We start from the raw sequence: 19,792 nt of genomic DNA, 5'->3' as shown, positions 1-19,792 counted from the left end.
AGAAAATCAATAATATGTTTCAACAGCCAGTTTTGGGGAGATGCTGACTTTGTGCTGGTCAGACCATATGTGAGTACCAAATTTTACTACAGATACTGATGAGCTTGAAAGCATACAGAGGATGGCAACCAAGATAGTGAAAGGTTTCAAGATCATGCCATGAAAATTAGTTGAGGGAACTAAGCATGTGTAGCTTGGAGAAAAGAAGACTTATAAAGGATATAGCTGCTTTTAGGAATATGAAAGGCTGTCATGTGGAAATGGGATTAGACTTGCTCTGCTCATCTCCAGAGAACAGACTAAGAGCAAGTGGAAGTCACAGATGAATTTTGACTTGAAATCGGATAGAGTGGGGGGGACAAAAACAAAAACCCAACTTCCTAACAATTAGAGCTATCCAAAAGTGGAAAGAGCTTCCTCAGTTTATAAAATTATGGTATCACAGATTTAAAGCTAGAAAGGTCATTCATCATAGTGTATACCCTCTCACTGGAGCAAATGCTATGAAAGAGACAAATAGGGATTGAACTTGATAGTCTCAGAGATCTCAAACATCTATGAGATCCTGTGTAATTCTGTTTTTTGGTGTGTGAGTAAATGGATTCTAAGTTCTTCCCACACTCTAACACTGAGTGGATCCACAATTCTATTTCAACAACATATCTCTAGAATAAAGCTTTCAAACATGGCATATGGGTCATAAACTTACATAAAATTAGTTAATTATAGGCATCTTAGGATCTATTCAATGCTAGTTTTGGTTCTTACTAATGACCACAGCTAACAAGCTTTTCAATACAATCTGACAGTTAATAAATAACAAAATACCAACTCTTTAAGGAATTTTTCATCTTAATTTGGCTCAAAGAGTCATGTGTACAGTTTTGGGGAGTTTATCCTTTAGATTAGAACAAAGTGATGAGTACATATTCCATTCACAAAAGTTATGCAGCTGTGGGGATACCAGGAGATCACACAAATGAACAATAACATAGATTTCTATTAATCTTACATGCATTTATAAACTATCCCTCCTGATTAGGATTAGGGAGGTGCTTGACTTCCTCCTAAGGGATGGAAGAAAGGAAGAAAGGAGGGAGGGAGGGAGGGAAGGAAGAAAGGAAACATTCATCATAAACATGCATGTTCAGCAAAACAAATCCCCACAATGGTCATATCTGAAAATGTATGGTTCTCTCCCTTCTTTTAAAAATCATGACTTCTCTGGCTCTGGAGCCAAGTGATGTGGTTTCATTTTGTTTTTTGGACTTCTGGTATATCATTGCATTGATCAGAATTTTAAAGCCTTTCAAAGTTGTTTTTCCATACAATGTTGTTGTCATATTATGTTGACTTTTCTCTGCTTCAGCTGACATATCCTTTCCTAGTTTCCTCAGAAACAGTGCATTGCATTTCATTCGGCACAATATTCCATTAAATTCATATGCCATATTGTAGTTAGCTATTCTCCAATGGCTTCTTAGTTTCCACATTTTGGCTACTATGAAAAGAGCTTTTCTAAATATTTCTTTACATACAAGTCCTTTCTATCTTTCTTTGATATTTTTTTGGGTATATAGGCCTAGAAATGATAGAGCTGGATCAAAGGGTATTCACAGTTTAATAACTTTAGGGACACAGTTTCAAATTGATTTCTAAAATGACTAAATTAATAATTCACAGCTCCACTAACAATGTCTTAATCACTGAATGAGTATTGCCTCAGTTAAAGTGAAAACTCAGAAGACCTTAGCTTAAAAAGACCATGGTCTCCCACTGAATCCCAGATGGCTCAAGAGGAGAAAGTAACACTGGTGACTTTGCACTGCCTTCCCTCATTTAAATCCAATTCACTTTCATGTCATAACATCACTTCCCTGATGTCATGGTCCTCTTCAAGAAAAAGGACAAACAACAACCTCTTTGAGTAGAAAAGGAACTGCCCCCTAGGAACCAAAGTGCAACTGGCCAGTTGGGCAACACAGCTTTTTCTTTCTTTCCCTTCCCTCTGTCCACATAGGGTTATTGTAAGGTTCAAATAAAATAGCATATGTAAAACTCTGTAAGTTTTAGAAGACTATATATAAGTGGCTCATTAATAAAAATATAAATCATAATAAAATGCAAATATATCCTGCTTCAGAAGAGATCACTTCACAGGTTTAGGTTAGGCAAAGATTTGGAAAGTGGAGAGGAAACTAAAAGATTATTTTACTGAATTCAGAATAGAAAATGCTTAAGAAAACAAAGAGATTGGGTCAGGAGACAGGAAATGAAGAGTCTGAATTCATTCTCAGAAATATTGTTTTCAAAAAAGTTGGTGAAGTGTTACAAAAAACTTCTTTTGGAGCTACTGAGCAAAGGGCTCCCAATGAGAGTAAAAGTGAAAGGCTCCAAGATCAGCTGGGTGTCAGGTAAATTCTACGGAACGTTTGGTCTGATTTACCCTATATTAAAGCCATCTTTGCTCAGTGCTATTAGACTCAGCTTCAAAATCCTAATAAAAATTGTGAAATACATCAATTTTGTCTTCAACCACCTTCTCTCTCTAAGACCCTTCTTTCCTACCAGCAGAACCATCCAACTAGCTTAGTTGCTTTCACACACTCCCTAATGTATCTGCTTCTATACCTAGATCAGAGGTTTCCAAACTTATTTGGCCTATCACTCCCTTAAAATTACTCAGCACCCTCCTGGAAATCTACTTTCTTTAACCCTTTAACAGTTTCCCCCCCAAATGTGCAACATTTCAAAAAATATGTAAAATATTTTTTAAATGATGCATCTTAAATTTAATAATTTATTGTAAGTTTGTGTTTTTTTCCTTCATTGAAATACTAATGATAAAATATTGCATCATGTATATATAGTATCACATAGTAAAGTAAACAAGTCATTACATGCACATATTCCTGGCAATGCATGCTGGACTTCCCAACAATATGCTACATGCTTACCTGCAAACACTTGCCTGTTAAGACCTGTCAGTGGACTTGACCAGTGATAAGTTATAATTTGTATTTTGTGTGTTTATTTGGAAAATAATGTAATCACTATGATTTCAACTCTGTTACATAACAGATGAAACATGTACAAATGGTTTTTCAAACTTTTTCCTTATCTTCTCTTCTTTCCTTCTGCTTCCACTGCCCCTTTATTTTTATTCAATACCCCAAAATTGCACGTGAGGCTACTACTGCCCCCCCCACATTGTTCCAGTATCCTTCAGGTGGCAGTATCACCCACTTTGGGAACATAGGAGTCCTAGATTATATTCTACATTCCAGGTCCAGCTCCTGTTCTGGATCTTAAATTCTTCCCTAATATGAACATGAGAGAGAAATTTTAATTTACTTTGTATAAAAGGAGATAACTGGATTTACATTTACTAGATTAAAACAGAAACCATATGCCACTTTAACATAGACGTACTATATACTTATTCTTTTTTGCATTATATACTTACTATTTCTCATAGTAATTATCAGAAAAAAACTCAATGTTACCACATGTTTTCTGAGTTCCATAGGCATCTAAAATTCAACATGTCCAAATGGAACTCATTATCTTTTCCCATAAGGCAAGTCGTCTTCCAAACATTCCTGCTTCTAGCAAAGGCATCACCATCCCTCCAGTCACTCAGGCTCACAATGTCAGGATCATATCGTCTCTCTTTGCCTTTATACAAACAAAATTTTCTTCAGACCTGGAAAGCCCTCATTCCTCACTTTTGCCTCTTCTAATCCCTAGTTCCATTTATTACAATGACCACATCAATTATGCCTTTTCTGAACCCTCCCCATTTGTTAGTACTCTCTCCCCTTTCCAAAAATAGTGTTTTGTACATACATTACCTGTGTGCCTACCTCTCCCCCATCAGAATGTAAACTTCATAAGGGTCGGTACTATTTTGTAGTATTTAACATAGTGCCTTACACATAATACACAATTAATAAGAGCTGGGTAAAGTGAAGCAACATTAACCTTCTTTTCAAAACCACTAAAATGTTACGAATTATCTGGAATTTATAATATAATTTTCATCTTATGTAATCAATACTCTTTCCATTTTTTGCCTAGACAATTTTAAAGCAATCTTTTGAAAAGTACTATGTATTATAAGAAGCATATAAAATTCTATCTGTTTTAAAGAAGTACATAGTAAAAAGTAAGTAAATGTCCAGAAAATAAAATACTACTTTTTAAAATAATTGAAAACCTGAACATTTTGGGAAAAATTGACAACAGTTTTATACCTGTCAGTCCCACCTACGCAATATCTCATATCCATTCATATCACACTGTTTTCACTGCTATCACTCTAGCAAAGGCCTTCATCACCACCTCCTGGGCCACTGCAACTGTTTTCCACCAAGTCTTCCCACCTTTTACTTTCTCCCTACACCAATCTATCCATCACACTACTGCCAAAATAATCTTTCTTATGCATAGGTATGGTCATGTCATTCCTCTAATCAAAAATACTAAGTGACTCTCTATTTTTACAACCTGGAACCATCTTATATTTATTTCCATGCTTATTTCATATGACTCCTTTCTACTATTATATTCTAGTCGAGTCTGCTTGCTGTGGAAAATGTGATACATCTTCAATTAAAGAAGAATTTTTAAAATTGCCATCTGGCAGTAAGGCTCCTATTTAAGATAGAAAACAAATTTGTACTGAACTGTCAGCATGGTTGTGTGACATTCCCTTAGACAACTGAACAGCACTTAAAAAGGGGGATAAAGAAATCAGATGGAAGTAAACAAAAGCTTGTGTTTGACAAAACATGACTGATTATTGTATAAAAGAAACTCAAAGCTAGTTTAAACAGATTGACTATAGAGTCAAAACAATGAAAGGAAGAAAGACTACAACAGAGATGAAAGTCTTGGATAACAGAGAAAGGGGGAAAACTGGAGGTCATGGTTAAATAAAAGAATAAGTGCAGAAGAAATTGGGCAGAAAGATGTTTTGAAGGATGACAGCTTGTGATTAGAAAGAATTTCAGGGATCCCAGGCATTCAAGGAATAATTACTGTTGATGCTGAGATCAAGGGTATAACCATTCAGCTGTGTGGCTGAAGCAGAATAAATTTGGAGGCCATAACAATTTAGAGGATTAATGAACTTGGAAGTTCAAATGTTAAAGGAGACAAAACATATATATTGAACTATGAGGGAAGCAGTGAGGTAGAAAGACTATGAACCAAGTCTTAAGCTTGAAAAAAGAGAAAATATCCTGAAGTTTGGTAGAGGACTTAGAAAAAATCAAATCAACAAGTATTTACTAAGAACCTACTATGTGCCAGGCACTGTGCTAAACACTAAGGTTACAAAGAAAAGCAAAAACTAGGCCCTTCCCTCAAGTTGCTCACAGTCTAATGGGAAAGACAACATGTAAACAATTACATACAAATATGATATAAATAAGATAAATTAGAGTTATTCAATGAGTGGAGGCACTGGCATTAAGGGGAATCAAGAAAGATTTCTTGCAGAAGCTCAGATTTAGTTGGGACCCAAAGGAAGTGAAAAATAGCAAAGAGGCCAGTGTCATCAGGTTACAGAGCAAATAGAGCAGAGCCAATAAAATAAAAATGACAAAACTACATAAATTAAATAAGTTATTCAATGAAATACTAATCAAACATAGTATTACTTTGTAGAAGTACAGGAAATAATAATAAAATTTATATCAAGGAAAAAATGGCCAAGAATCTTCAGAGTATGCAGTCAAGATAGCTGAGTAGCATGAAGCAATACAGGGAGTTCACCCACAAAATTTCTCCAAACAGATTTAGAAAATGTACAATCAAATCCTGATGAGGAAACCACCAAAAAAGTGCCTGTGTGCCTGGCTTAAAAAGGCCCGGAGTGCCTATGTGAACCTTCTAACACAAGGGAGAGGCTGAACACTAGGGTAAGAGGAGGTCCTTAACCCATGTGGGGCACCACAATGGGAACAAGTTCCAAAGTATCTCAGTCTTCCACTATTTAGTTCTGGGTCTCTAACCCAGAGTGAACCATCAGGGATAGAGAAGGAGTTATTTTATTCTGGAGCAGGCCCTAGACAGTAAACTGGGAGAAAGAATCAAACTCAGAAACAAGCAGAAGTACTCTGCCTCAAATCCCAGGAGTACAGCAGGATCACAATTCCAGAGTCTATCCTTGTCTGAAACCTGAAGAGAAATAACCAGGGCAGTAATCCCTGGTCAAAGAGGAGCCTTCAGTTCTGTCACTGAACCAGAAAAGCTTTCCAGCTGGCTCATAATGGCTGAGTCCTACAGCAGTCTACTGTTGCTCAGACTCAACCCAGGTCACCAATTTGGTCTGGAGCTAACACCAGCAGGATAGCAACAAGAATTTGCCCTGAATCAGATCACTTTGGAAGTATTAAAAGCAGGCAGGTCTCCAGCCTGAGCTGTCCTTGGGACCCTAGAACAACACAGCACTTGACAGTCCAAGAGAACACTACAATGCTAGAATTCCCAAGAAAGCAACCACAGGACTAGTCCAAACCTTCTATTTGGAAGTGTTCAGAGTTCAACCCTAGCATCAAGTCCAAAGTCAGGAATTAGGCTAGAAGTTGAGCAAACAAAAAAAGAATCCCACCACAAAAAGCTATGGTCACAGGGTAGCTCAAGGCACAAACCCAGAGGAGATACACATGCTTCTTCTCAAGGCAATCATCATCAGGTGAAAGGGAGTCTAACTAGACATGACCTTAAAGTGGTTTTCTTATGGCATGACGATCTTAAGAATAGAAAGAGAAATAAGAATACACTGGAAGTTGGGGAACATAGAGGGGAAAGTTAGTGGAAATTATTTCACATAATCAGGGTGTGCAAGTAGGCATCTATACAAATGAAGAAGGCATAAGAGAGAAGTTGAAAACTTTAACATCACTTTCATCTAGTCATAGAAGAGAAAACAAATTCTATACTCGGGTGGGTACAGAAATCCACTTCGCTCAACAGGGAAAGGAGAGAAGGAAGAATTAGAGGGAAGGTAAATTAAGATAGAGATTAGTTCTATGCAAAAAAAATTCTAAATATATACAAAAATATGTATAGGTTTGGGATTTTTTTTTTGAGGTAGGAAAGAATAGGAATCTGAGGGGGTGACCAACAATTGAGGAATGGCTGAACAAGTAGTTATGGTAATGTGATAGATTACTATTGTGCTATAAAATGGAGTGCATGGTTTCAGAAAAATATGAAAAGATATTTAAAAATTAATGCAGAGGGGGCAGCTAGGTGGCACAGTGAATAGAACTCTGACCTTGGAGTCTGGAGGACCTGAGTTCAAATCCAGCCTCAGACATTTGACACATACAAGCTGTGTGACCCTGGGCAACCTGATTGCCTCACCAAAAAACAAAAAACAAAACAAAACAAAAACTAATGCAGGGGCAGGTAGGTGGCACAGTGGATAGAGCACAGGCCCTGGAGTCAGGAGGACCTGAGATCAAAATCTAGTCTCAGACTAGCCACTTGAAACTTACTAGCTGTGTGACACTGGGTAAGTCACTTATCCCTAATTGCCTTGCCAAAAAAAAAAAAAAACAAACAAAAAACCCAAAAACAATGCAGAGTGAAGTGAATAGAAAATGGGAGAACAATTTACACAAAAATAGAATATGGTAAAGACTAAAAAAAATTAGAAATTGATTATAGTAAAGACCAAGCATGACTCAAGAGGATCAATGGTAAAACATGCTACCCACATCCCGATGGAGAGGTCAAGGACTCAGAGTACAGAATGAAACATTTTCTTTTTTGAACACGGCCAATGCATAAATTTGTTTTGCTAAACTATAAATGTTGCTGTCTAACAGGGATTTAATTTTTCTTTCGTACTTGGGGGGTTTAGAGGACGGGATGGAGTTTTGCTGATTAGAAAAAAAATCTCAAGAGAAATAATGAAAATAAATGAGAATAAAGAAAACTTAGCAGTGCCAGATCTCAAACTATACTACAAAAATAGTAATTATCAAAACAATTTGATACTAGATTAAAAACAGAGAGATGATCAATTGTACAGATTGTGAATACAATGTACAGAAACAATCAAAGTTAGTACTAAATACACAAAGATTCCAGTGCTAGGAAAATTGTACAGCAGTATAAAGAAGATTATATTTAAACTAATACCTCATTTTATATCAAGATAAGCTCCAATGGACATATGACCTAAATATAAACTGTCATGTCATAAATGAATTAGAGAAACACGTAAAAAATTACCTATCAGACCAAAGAATGGCACAAAATTTTATTACCAAACAAGGGACAGAGGATCATAAAATATAAAATGGATAGATTTGATTGCATAAAATTTAAAAAAAATTGCACAAACCCAATAAAGCTAAGATTAAAGGGGGAATATTAATTGGGGAAAAAAGTCTTTGCATAAAATTTCTCAGATAAAGGTCTAATTTCCATTAGTTCCATAAGGAACTAATTCAAATTTACAGGAATAAGCCACTTCCCAATTAAAAAATGGCATAAAGATATGAACAGGTAGTTCTCAAGGGAAGAAACCCAGGCTATAGTCATATATGAAAAAATGTTCCAAATAAACACTAATTAAAGAAATGCAAATTAAAACAATTTTGAGAGTCTACCTTGTTCCCATCAGATTGGCAAAGATGACAGTAACAGAAAATGATAAATGCTGGAGGGGCTATGGAAAAACAGGCACAGGACATAGTTGGTAGACCTATGAATGAATATAACCATTTGGAGACCAATATGGAATTATACACAAAAAGATCCTAAACAATGCATGCCCTTTGATGTCGGTATAACAATCCTACACCTATAACCAAAAGAGATCAAAGAAAGAGGAAAAGGTCCTGTATGTATGAAGTATTTATAGCAACTTTCTGTGGCAGCAAAAATAAAACTGGGAACTAAGGTCATGTGTATTAATTGAGGAATGGATGAATAAGTTATGGTACAGACAGAATACTATTTTGCTGTATGAAATGAGGAAATAGATGATTTTTAAAGGATGTGGACAACTAAATATATATATATATGTGTATATGCACTAGTACAGAATGAAGTAAGCAGAACTAGAAGAATACTTTGTATTATAACATCAATTTCATAATAAATTTCTTTTGTTTAACTGTGCATATTTATTTCAAGGAACTTCTATTTCTTTTGCCAGTAAGGACAAAAAGAAAAACATGAATTTTTTTTTTCAATAGAGAGACTGGGGGAAGGCATGCTACATATGTGGAATGTTGCATATACTTTCAGATTAGGTCACACTATTAATAGTTTTACCTATTGTTTTGCTCAGTTACAAAGGAAGTCTCACAGAATGCAGGTAATCTGTAAATATTTGCAATGTAAAAACAAACCACATCAATCAAACTTTTAAGAAATTAAAAAAGATTTCCAGAGAGTACAGTGAAGTGGAAGGGAAAAAAAAAGATTATAAACAACAGGTTTCTCTGACACTGGCGAAATAGAAAATGAAAATGTTCATTCATTAATCACGAAATTTAAAAAGCTGTAGGAAAAAAATCTGTCTCTCCCCTTTCCATCTTCTCTTGGGTTAATGGGGTCTTTGAGAAAACGGGAAATGACAAAAGCAACATACTAATAGGAAAAAAGAAAGGAAAGAAGAGAAGGGAGGAGGAGAGAAAAGGAGGAAAATAGGAAAGAAAGGAGGGAAGGAGAGAAGGAACAGAAGGAATGAAAAAAAAACAAACATTATGAAAGTAGACAATTATCCAGAATCAAAAATCTCAGGAACTTAGAATTCATTTCTACATTAAAAACACAAAGCACAAATATCCTTATATTAGAAAGTATATGAATGAGTCTTTGAGAATGCACTCTCAAATATTGTTTACTATGTTCCATCACCTCTTTTTAAAATCAGATTAATAGGTATTAATAGATGTAGTCAAATGTATCACACAAATTTAAATTACTATGAATTTTCAGTTTACTCTGAATACTTTATCCAAATCCACTGAAGTGGCGAAGATTATGGACTACTATTTCACTGATTCTCTTTAGAATGCTCAGAGATTTTAATCAAAAACTTATAATATTCATTAATAAGTGTTGGAACTTTCAAAACACCCCAAAGTAGGTAAGTGAAAGTAAGGCATATGTGTCAATATCTGCACAAATGTGACTAAACTATATGAAAAATACTCAAATTTAATGGATTATGAGTGACATTTTTAATGATTCACTAACAAATACTATATTGTCATAATCTTACCAACTCTTCCTATAAATGTTTGTTTAGAATAGCAAGCATCATAATTTTAAAAGTTTAGCTGAAATGGGGCATAAATTGAGCTAATGAAACACCATTATCTATAATCCAGGATCCTTCACTAAAGCTCAGGAGAAGGTACTAAGTATGGATATAAAGATCTCAGTCTCCTGCATAAAGATGATAGGCAAACCCATGGTGGCAGAAAGGGAAAAAAGATGGCAGTGTATTATACTAGAGATTCTTTTTATGTATGAGTTGGAGAAGATGTCAACTGAAGTCCCTTTCAACTCTCCAATTCTGTGATTTTTGTGACCTAGGTTTTAATCTTGCTTCTGTTACTTAGAGTGTGTGATTTGGATCAACTGACTTTACCTCTTTGTTTCTCATTTCTTTAGTATAAAAATGTAAATTATACCTGTGTAACCTACCTCACAAGGATCCTCAATATAAAGTAGTTTTAAGACCATAAAATATAATACATTCATGCACGTATAATGGCCATCTATTCCATTCTCTCTTTAAAATATTGATGTGTTTCTTCACCTCTTTAAGTGTCTAATATTTCCCTCAACAAACCGTACATTGGAGCCAAATTGGACTATTAGCAGTTGCTCAAACTCATTTTTTCATCATTTTCTACATCTGTACATATGCACAAGCTACCCTCCATGCCTGGAATTTACTGCCTCATTTCCCATCTCTCAAAACCTTATTTCCTTAATGTCCTCCCCCTCCTCAAATTACCTTGTTTTTGTTGATCTGTGTTCATGATGCAATCCCTCAGTAGAACAAGAATTGCTCCTTTTTTGCATCTCTTGGATCTATTATCATTACCCCTTGAGTATACGTAGATACTAACTAAATGTGTGCTGAATTGAAAAGATCTACAGGAAGGCTTACACTATCCAGAATAGCTCCTCAATGGACAATTTTAAGGAAAAAAAAACAGGCAAGGACTGCAAAAAATGAAAAGGCATGGATGATTTTCATTTGTACTACTGAATTAAAAACCCACATTAATGAAATCATGGATCTGCTGAAATTCTGAAATAAATAATTTCAGAAGTGCTTCACATTTCTGTTTCCTGCCCTCCCTTAAGATGATGATATAAAAACATAAATGTCAATGCAGAAGGGTTTCAATTTGTAAGTAACTCTATATATGCCCAACAAAGTTATGATGTATTAAATATAATCACCTTTTATTATGTTTCCCTAGATGTTTTTCAAGAGGAATGAGTACTGTATTTGTAATCAGAAGACCTTGGATTTTCTTGAGAAACCAATGTGGATGCACAAGGAACTCTCCAACACACTTAGATTTTATTTTTAATTGTACAGAAAATGAGGGGGGCAGCAGGTAGCAGAAGACTATAGAAACAGTTTCAGAAATGCTAACACTCAGAATGACCTATGGTTGCCAAGAGAAGCCAAGGGTAAAAAAAACATTTTAGAGCTATCCTAGGGATCAAGGATTGAGTGAGTGTCAAGAAGGGATATTACCTTGGGGGCGGGGGAGGGTTATGAGATGACAATCAATAGAGACAAAGTACAATTACTCAATTCTTATCCAGTTCCTGTTTTGTCTACTCATATTAATAACCAATTATTAATTAAGATTAAGGTTTTCCCTTTCTATTTCTTCATTCAGAAATTAATCCCTGTAGGTCCTCTGAAGGACATTGCTGATGGATGAGATTGCCCAAATCTTTGGGGTAGATGCTTTTCAGTTTCTGGTGGGCCTTCACCCAACTAGGACACCATACAAACAGAATCCAGTCTATGCGAGATCTTGCTCTTAGGAAACATGTCCCTGTTTGTCCTTGGAACCATTCATTAGAATTCAGGGTGCCCTAGCTCATGAAGTAGAAAAATCAACCAGCGAGGTCTGGGTAGAGATGGATTCTTTTGACCAGATTGCTAGAGGCAGCTGAATCTCATGATTAGGTCACACTCTCTGCAGAAGGAGCTGAAGACTTTTTGACCACCTCCTCTTTAATATGTCTACCCCTTCACTGATTGTTAACCAATTAGAGTTGATTTCCACTCTCAAGGACATGCCTTTTTCCAAAGGTACTTTAAAAATTCAATATTCTCCAGGAAGGGCCTTTTGGCTTCTGGGAAAGTCATATGACCTCAATCTGTTAACTGTCTGCTAGCAATAATTAATAAATTGATTACAAATTACCCAGAAACTTTGTCTCCTGAAAATTTACATTCATCACAACGTAAATGACCTTTGCACTTGAAATGACAGAATAAAAATTACTAACAGGGATTAGATACTACCTTTGATGAACTCAAGTCTCCTTGCCCAAATGAACTCCATCCTCAAGTCCTAAAAGAACTGGAAGATGTGATAACTGATTGAATGTTAATGACATTTGAAAGACCATTGAAAACAGAAGAGGTACCACAGTATTGTAGAAGGGTAAACGTCCCAGTTTTCAAAAAAGGCAAGAGAATGGTCTGCAAACTTTAGAGCAGTAAGATTTTTGTTTGTTTGTTTTGTTTTGTTTTTATTCCCTGGGAAAATTCTAGAATGGACCACTAAAGAGATGACTGGCAAACATTTAATAATAATAACATTTAGCATTTAAATATCACTTATAGTTTGTGAAGAACTTTACAAATATTATTTTATCCTCACAATCACCCTAGTAGATAAATGCTATTAATATATTCACATTTTACAGATGAGGAAACTAAAGCATACAGAGCTTGAGACTTGCCCAAGGTCTCAAAGCTAGTAAGAGTCTATGACAGGATTTGAACTCAGGTCTTCCTGACTTCAGATCTAGTGCCCTTACCACTATATTACCTACCTACCTTTAGTAGGGAAATGGAGATTACCAAGTTAGCATGGACTCATGGCAAATAAATCTTAAACTAATCTTATTTCCTTTGCATCCAGGACTACTAAATGAGTAGAACACAGGTATGCCACAGAATATTTATTTAGATTTTAATGAAACATTTAACAAAGTATGTCATTCTAGTCCTGTGGAAAAGGTGGCAAGATATGGATTGGATGATAATAGAATAAGACAAATTAAAAACTAGTTTAGATGACTGGACACAAAGAGCATTTGGTAAAGGCCTCATGTCAGCCTTGCAGGAGATGTCCACTGAAGTATCCCAGGGATCTATGCTTGATCTTGTTTTCTTTAAAGCAGTTGGCAAACTTGACAGCCAAATTCAGTTGGTCTTTTTATACTGCTGGTGAGCTAAGAATTTTTCTTTTTGCATCTTTAAACACATCTTTATTTTAAAATATAGAATCTGTTCTTAGCCCAGAGACAATACAAAAACAAGCAACATCAGATTTGGATCATAGGCCATAGTTGGCCCACTTCTAGATTAGAATACTAGACAGGATCTTAAGATGAAATTCAATAGGGATAAAAAGTAGTCTTGCTCTTAGGTACAAAAATCTACTTCACAAGCAAAAGATAGGGGATGCATGGATAGACAGCAGTTATTCTGAAAAAAGTCCACCTACAGTGGACTGCAAGTTCAATATGTTAGATGGCGGCCAGAAAAGATAACATGAACAAGAGTTGCATTAAAATGCGTATCTTCTTGGAATAGGAAGGTGATAGTCCCAGTACATTTTTGCCCTCGTCATACCTCATCTGGAACATACTGTTCCATTTTGGGCACCACAGATTAACGAGGACAATGATAAACTAAAAAAGTGTCCCAAAGAAAGGAATAAGGATGGTTAAAAGGCCTTGATTCCATAGGAATCCAGTGAAGGAACTGGACAAATTTAGCATGAGGAAAAGGAAGGGGTCAGGGGGAGGGACTTGAAAGCTCTCTTAAGTATGTGAAGGGCAGTTATATATCAATGGGATTAGAATTATTGTGTTAGGCTCCAGAAGGCCAAAAGAGAAGTTATAGGTTTCCATCTATTTAGGTTTGAGGTAATGAAAAACTTCCCCCAAATTAGAGCTGTTCAAAAGTGGAAAAGGCTACCTTGAGAGGTAATGAATTCCCTGCCATTAGAGGCCTTCAAGGAGGGGCCATGAAAATTCCTTTTGTGTATGAGTTGGACAAGATGGTGGTTGAGGTCCCTTCCTACTCTCAAATTCTGTGATTTTTGTGACCTGAGCTGGGTTTCAATCTTCCTTCTGATTAGAATAACTGTATGATTCAAATGTATTATATTTGCTATTCCCTGATATACCTATAGCACCTACCTCAAAATGTTGTTGTGAATATCAAACAAAAATATATTTAAAACCACAAAACACAATATGATTAGTGTATAGGCAGTCAACAAACATTTGCCAGGCACTGTGCTAAGCACTAGGAATACAAAGAAAAGCAAAAGACAGTCCCTTGCCTTTAGGGAGCTTACAATCTAATGGGGAAAGATAACATACAAAAAGAACTTGAAAAGGGGTTGGGGAAAGTATCTGGCTTGATGGAGAATAGATGTCAAATATTATAATTTTCTCTCTTAAAACACTGATGCAATTATTTACCTCTTTCAGTGTTCATCTGTTCAGATAGTCTTTTTTAACATTTTATTTTGCTCTTTTGAAACTATCTAAACTACCTATCTAAATTTGGCCATTCCTTCCTTCCACATGAAATTTAAGTTAGCAGATGGTAAGTTAGATTATCACCAAGCATCTGAACTTAAACACTTTACCTTTAGTTCCTGCTGTGAAGAAAACTAATTTTAATTATGTGATATGGGTCAATTTCTCTCACAGGAACTGTAAGTAAAAAGACTTCAGTGCAAAAACATATTCATGGTTAGAGCACTTATGTTCTAAAGTAGCAAAGATATTCCATCATAATGTATTAATGTTATTAAATGGCCTCATAACCATAAGAAAGATATTATTATCATTGCTGGGCATTATCTTAACACTTTTTAAGCCTGTAGAAACATTTCATATAAATTTCATTGTTCCCAAAATACAGTAAAGAATTTAAGAAAAATGCATTACATTTGCTATTCACTGATATACTCAATTAACCAATTACCTACAACATTAAAAGCTTTGGAGAGATTAGAATGGGGTCATAAATCTTGTAATACTATTTTCATTCACATAGTAATGGAGTCATAGTAACATCTGGATATTAAGTTAGCAGGTTCTCCTGATAATTCTCAAAACAAGTAACTGCTATTGCCCACAGTATATGTATATATATTCACATGCATATAGATAAGGCTGTATGATATAACGGAAAGAACACTAGATAATATCAAGAGATCAAGGTTCTAAAACTTGCAAACTGCTTGAACTCTGTAGAGATGTACACACAGAATTTCAGTTTAATATTTTCTTAAAGGTCTTTGCATATGTAGAATCAATAGAAATGATGATATTACTGAAGCCCTTTGTGTATTACACATATATATGTATGCATATACACACACATATATACATGCATTTGTACATATACATGTGTGGGCCTTACACAGTAACTACACCGTGACACTGCTCAGGTTTATAATGAACTGTATTGGGACACTCAATCCCCTTAGATGGTATTTTCAAGTTAGTCACATTATTACAGAGGGGGGGCACTTCAGTTGACATAGTCAAAGACTGAAGGGCAGTTCATGTCTTTTAGCAAGAGAGAGAAATGAATTAACATTCCATTTAAATTTCTGTTACGAAAGCTTAGCATTGGTTGGCTTTAATAAGACCTTTCATCTTTCCAGATCTTCCTCAATGCTAGTGCCTTCCCTCTTGAATTCTCTCTAATTTATCCTTATTAGAGGAATAGCCTAACATCCTAAGAATAACCTTAAGAATAATCTTAAAGAAGATCCTAATTATATCATAATTTATCCTGTCGTAGATATAATCTTTAGTTAATCTCTAATTTATTACATTTCTTATTTCCACATAGTTGTTTGCATGTTGGTCCTTCCTCCCTTAGATTGTGAACTATTTTAGGACAAGGGCACTTTTTGTCTTTCTTTGTATACCCAGAACTAAGCACAGTGCCTAGCACAGTAAGTTCTTAATAACTGCTTATTTCCTTTGACCCAATAATAGGTTTCAGTCTAATTTTGTTAGTTGAGCAAATGTACTTTCAATGAAATGCAAAAATAATATTCATATATATTTGTGAAGCATGGTGCTATTTCCAAAAGGCATTAATGCCTAGAAGTAAAAACATACTATTTAACTAAATAATATGCCTAAATAACAAAAGCATAAGCAAGTGAAAAATTATGATTTTCTTCATAATGGCTTCCTGGTATGGAAATTAGGGCAACATTCAGTATTTAGTTACAGCAAATGTAGATCCCATAATTAATGTTCAACAACAATTGCATAATTAGTAGAGAATGTCTGCACAAATACCTGATAACTGGACTAGTTTTTCTTAATGCTTGCTTACTGCTGTCATTTATGGCTCTTAAGACCAAAGGTTTAACTCAATGTAGTAAACAAAGGAACAGGGAAACATTAACAAAAAGTAGCAATTATCCCATATTAGCTCATATTTAGCACTTACTTAAAAATGTAAGAGTTTAGAATTCATTGTTTTATAGGTCTTAATCATATCTCCCTACTATAGTACAAGCCCCTTTGGGCTCTGACCAAGCTATCAGTCTGTATTTCTCATTTTCTATTGTGGAGAACACAAGGCTACACTCAAGTGACATGTTTAGTTAATAAGTAAGGGCATATGATCTAATTGCTGATCTTAGTACATCAAAATATGTAGTTGAGGCCAGTCCCCTGTAGTAAGACACAAGTGGTCTACTTTTTTTTTTTAAGGCAATTGGGGTTAAGTGACTTGCCCAGGGTCACACAGCTATTAAGTGTCAGGTGTTTGGTCTGAGGCCACATTTGAACTCAGGTCCTCCTGACTTCAGGGCTGGTGCTATTTCCACTGTGCCACCTAGCTGCCTCTAACAAGTGGTCTAATTTCCAAGGTGATAATGTAGTGTTTCCAAAACCTTAAAGGCCTATAACTGTTAATCTAATATCACACATTGCAATAAAGGCCCAATTGAACTATTAGCCTTCAGAACTTAGAGTAAACAGAACCACAATATAGCATATGCCTAAAGACATCATCTTTGGCAATAACACATGCATAATTAAGATAGAAAAAGATGGCAGTAAACTTTCAGAGATGAGGCATTTAATAAGGTATGCAAATGTAGTTGAAAAGAAACATATATAACCAGCAAATCATCAGTCTTCCTTTCCCTACACTATTTATGGCAGGGGTCAGGGGGAAAAATTCACCTTTGCTTTGTAGGCATTAGCTGCTGGTTTTAACAAGCCATTCAATCTCTGTGTGGTATTACTTGTCAGAGGTTTCACCTTATATACTCCCACATCTTCAGTTTTCTTTAGATAAAAGGTAAAGTCCATAGATTCATAAAACTGAAACTAGAGTCATAGCATCTTGGAGTTGAAACCTAGCCCAACCTCTATACCTGAAGCAGGCATCGATTTTTAAAATATCCCCAACAAATGGTCATCCAGCTTTCAAATGACTGTCTCCAGACACTAAAAACTATTCTTCAAAGTATTCCTTAAAAAATACAGTTGAAAAACACATTGTCTTAAGCTATGTGGAGTTGTTCCTTTTTTAATTTTTATTTCTTGTAAATGAACTACTCTAGTGTTCTTAAAATACCATTTACATAGGTTATATACTTTGCAACAAGTGACTGCTTCATAAACATGGTAGCTCTTAACTGATTAATCAGTTGGTTTTTTTACTGGACAAGCATTAACAACTCAACTTTGTGTTCTAGAAATGTTTTGCAGTTTATCTCCATAGCCACAACAAATTAGGTTTACATATTACTCAAAAAATGACTACACATACTTACCATTCTTTACATAAGGTCTTGGACAGATCTGGCTCAAAAGAAGTTTTTGACGTAATTGCAGAACTTCAGTTTCCAAAGCTTCGACTTTTGATCTCCATTCTCCATCTTGTCCAGATAATATCTTAGCAAGATGCTCTGTATATTCTCTGCTGTTTCTGTCTGGTGGTTTTGAACGAATAATTGCTAGTGCCAGAGCCAATTTTGATGTTTTTAAATACCACGTTTGAACCTCCATCCTATCTTTAATCCCTATCATTTAGTTAAAAAAAAAAAGAAAAAAGAGAAATTACATTAAGTTTCTTTTAAAGTTACACCTACATTCTGCTTACTCAAATAAGATTTTATTTATCAAATTAACTTATTTACTAATTAATTAAATTAATACATATCTTAGGTGTCCCAGAGTCAGTCAACAGATATTACTACAAACATTGCAATATCCAGGCAAAACAGGAGAGAAATATACTAGACAAATATCTAGTAACCCTTATTAAGTGGATTTGAGAGTTACACAATTAGGAAGTCAAGAAAAAAAGAGTACTTACACAAATCTTATCAAAAATATAAAATTAAATAATTAACGCAAATTTGATCCCTTCATCTAGCATTATGACCAAGTAAATCTGTTGATTCTTTCTTTGTAATATTTCACATAGTTCTCTTCTTCATTCTGAAATTAGTCCAGGCTTCATATTACTGCTTTAACTGATATCTTGGTTTATGTTCTTTGCCTCATCCAGTCCATCTTTCATACAACTTCCAACATTCAAAAAGATTCCACTCTCATTTTTTTCCTATGTTTATTTTTCTCCCTGCTTTAGAACCTGTAGTGGGTCTCTACTGACTATTAATTATGTCCTTCCTCTCTGCGTATCTTCGAGGCCCTATTCCAATGGACTTATAAATAAACAATGTTCCATTTAATTTTTCATCTTATCCACCCTAGTCTTTTTACTATCCTTCTCTTCTTGCCTCCTTTCTCAGACACTAAGCAAGAATGTTTATTTATTCTCTCATCTTTTCTCATCCTATTCCTACCACTTTTGATGTCATTTTCCTCTGCTCAATGATCCAAATCTTACCTAACCTTAAAAAGCCCAGCTCAGATCCCACTTTCTCTACAAAACCTTCCCAAACTAAACTGAATTTGGAGCAGCTAAGTGACACAGTAGATGCAGCACTGGGCCTGGAGTCACAAAGACCAGAATTCAAATATGACCTCAGACACTTACTATATTTATGATCTTGAGCAAGTTGCTCAACTGCTGTCTGCCTCAGTTTCTTTGACTGCAAAATGGGGATAATAATAACATCTACCTCACAGAACTGTTGAGAGGATCAAATGAGATATCTGTAATGCATTTAGCAGAAGGCCTGGCACATAATAGGTACTATATAAATGTTAGTTTCCTTCCTTCCTTCCAAATTATCCTAGCCCACAGGATTTTTTTTAACCTTATCTAAATTCCTTTATCACTTAGAGTTGGCATTACAAGATTGAGCATTTGGTTATATGTTGCCCTGTAATATTCTCATATGCTTTCATATATATTATCTTACCAATAGAATTGTAAACTCGAGGGAAGGAACTATAACTTTCTACCTCTCATGTGACCCCACAGAACCTAGCACAACTCTAGGCATATAATAAATGTTTAATACTGACTTAACATTTTATTCAAGTCAAATGAAAAAAAAAA

At 35.2% G+C, this 19,792-nt stretch overlaps 1 protein-coding gene across 1 annotated transcript in view; it reads right to left on the bottom strand.

Moving 5' to 3' along the window:
- The window catches only part of MEI4 (meiotic double-stranded break formation protein 4), a 211,250-nt gene extending 192,923 nt beyond the window's left edge, over positions 1-18,327 (bottom strand). The window contains 1 exon segment of the mRNA XM_027852861.1: positions 18,061-18,327. Coding sequence (XP_027708662.1) covers positions 18,061-18,327 — 267 coding nt within the window.
- Between the last annotated feature and the right edge of the window lie 1,465 nt (positions 18,328-19,792).

This window comes from Vombatus ursinus, unplaced genomic scaffold (assembly GCF_900497805.2).
Source record: "Vombatus ursinus unplaced genomic scaffold, bare-nosed wombat genome assembly UNPS02009835.1, whole genome shotgun sequence".
In the NCBI taxonomy this organism is placed as follows: Eukaryota; Metazoa; Chordata; class Mammalia; order Diprotodontia; family Vombatidae; genus Vombatus; species Vombatus ursinus.
The sequence above is the reverse complement of the archived record's forward strand: the minus strand, read 5'-3'. Positions and strand labels throughout refer to the sequence as shown.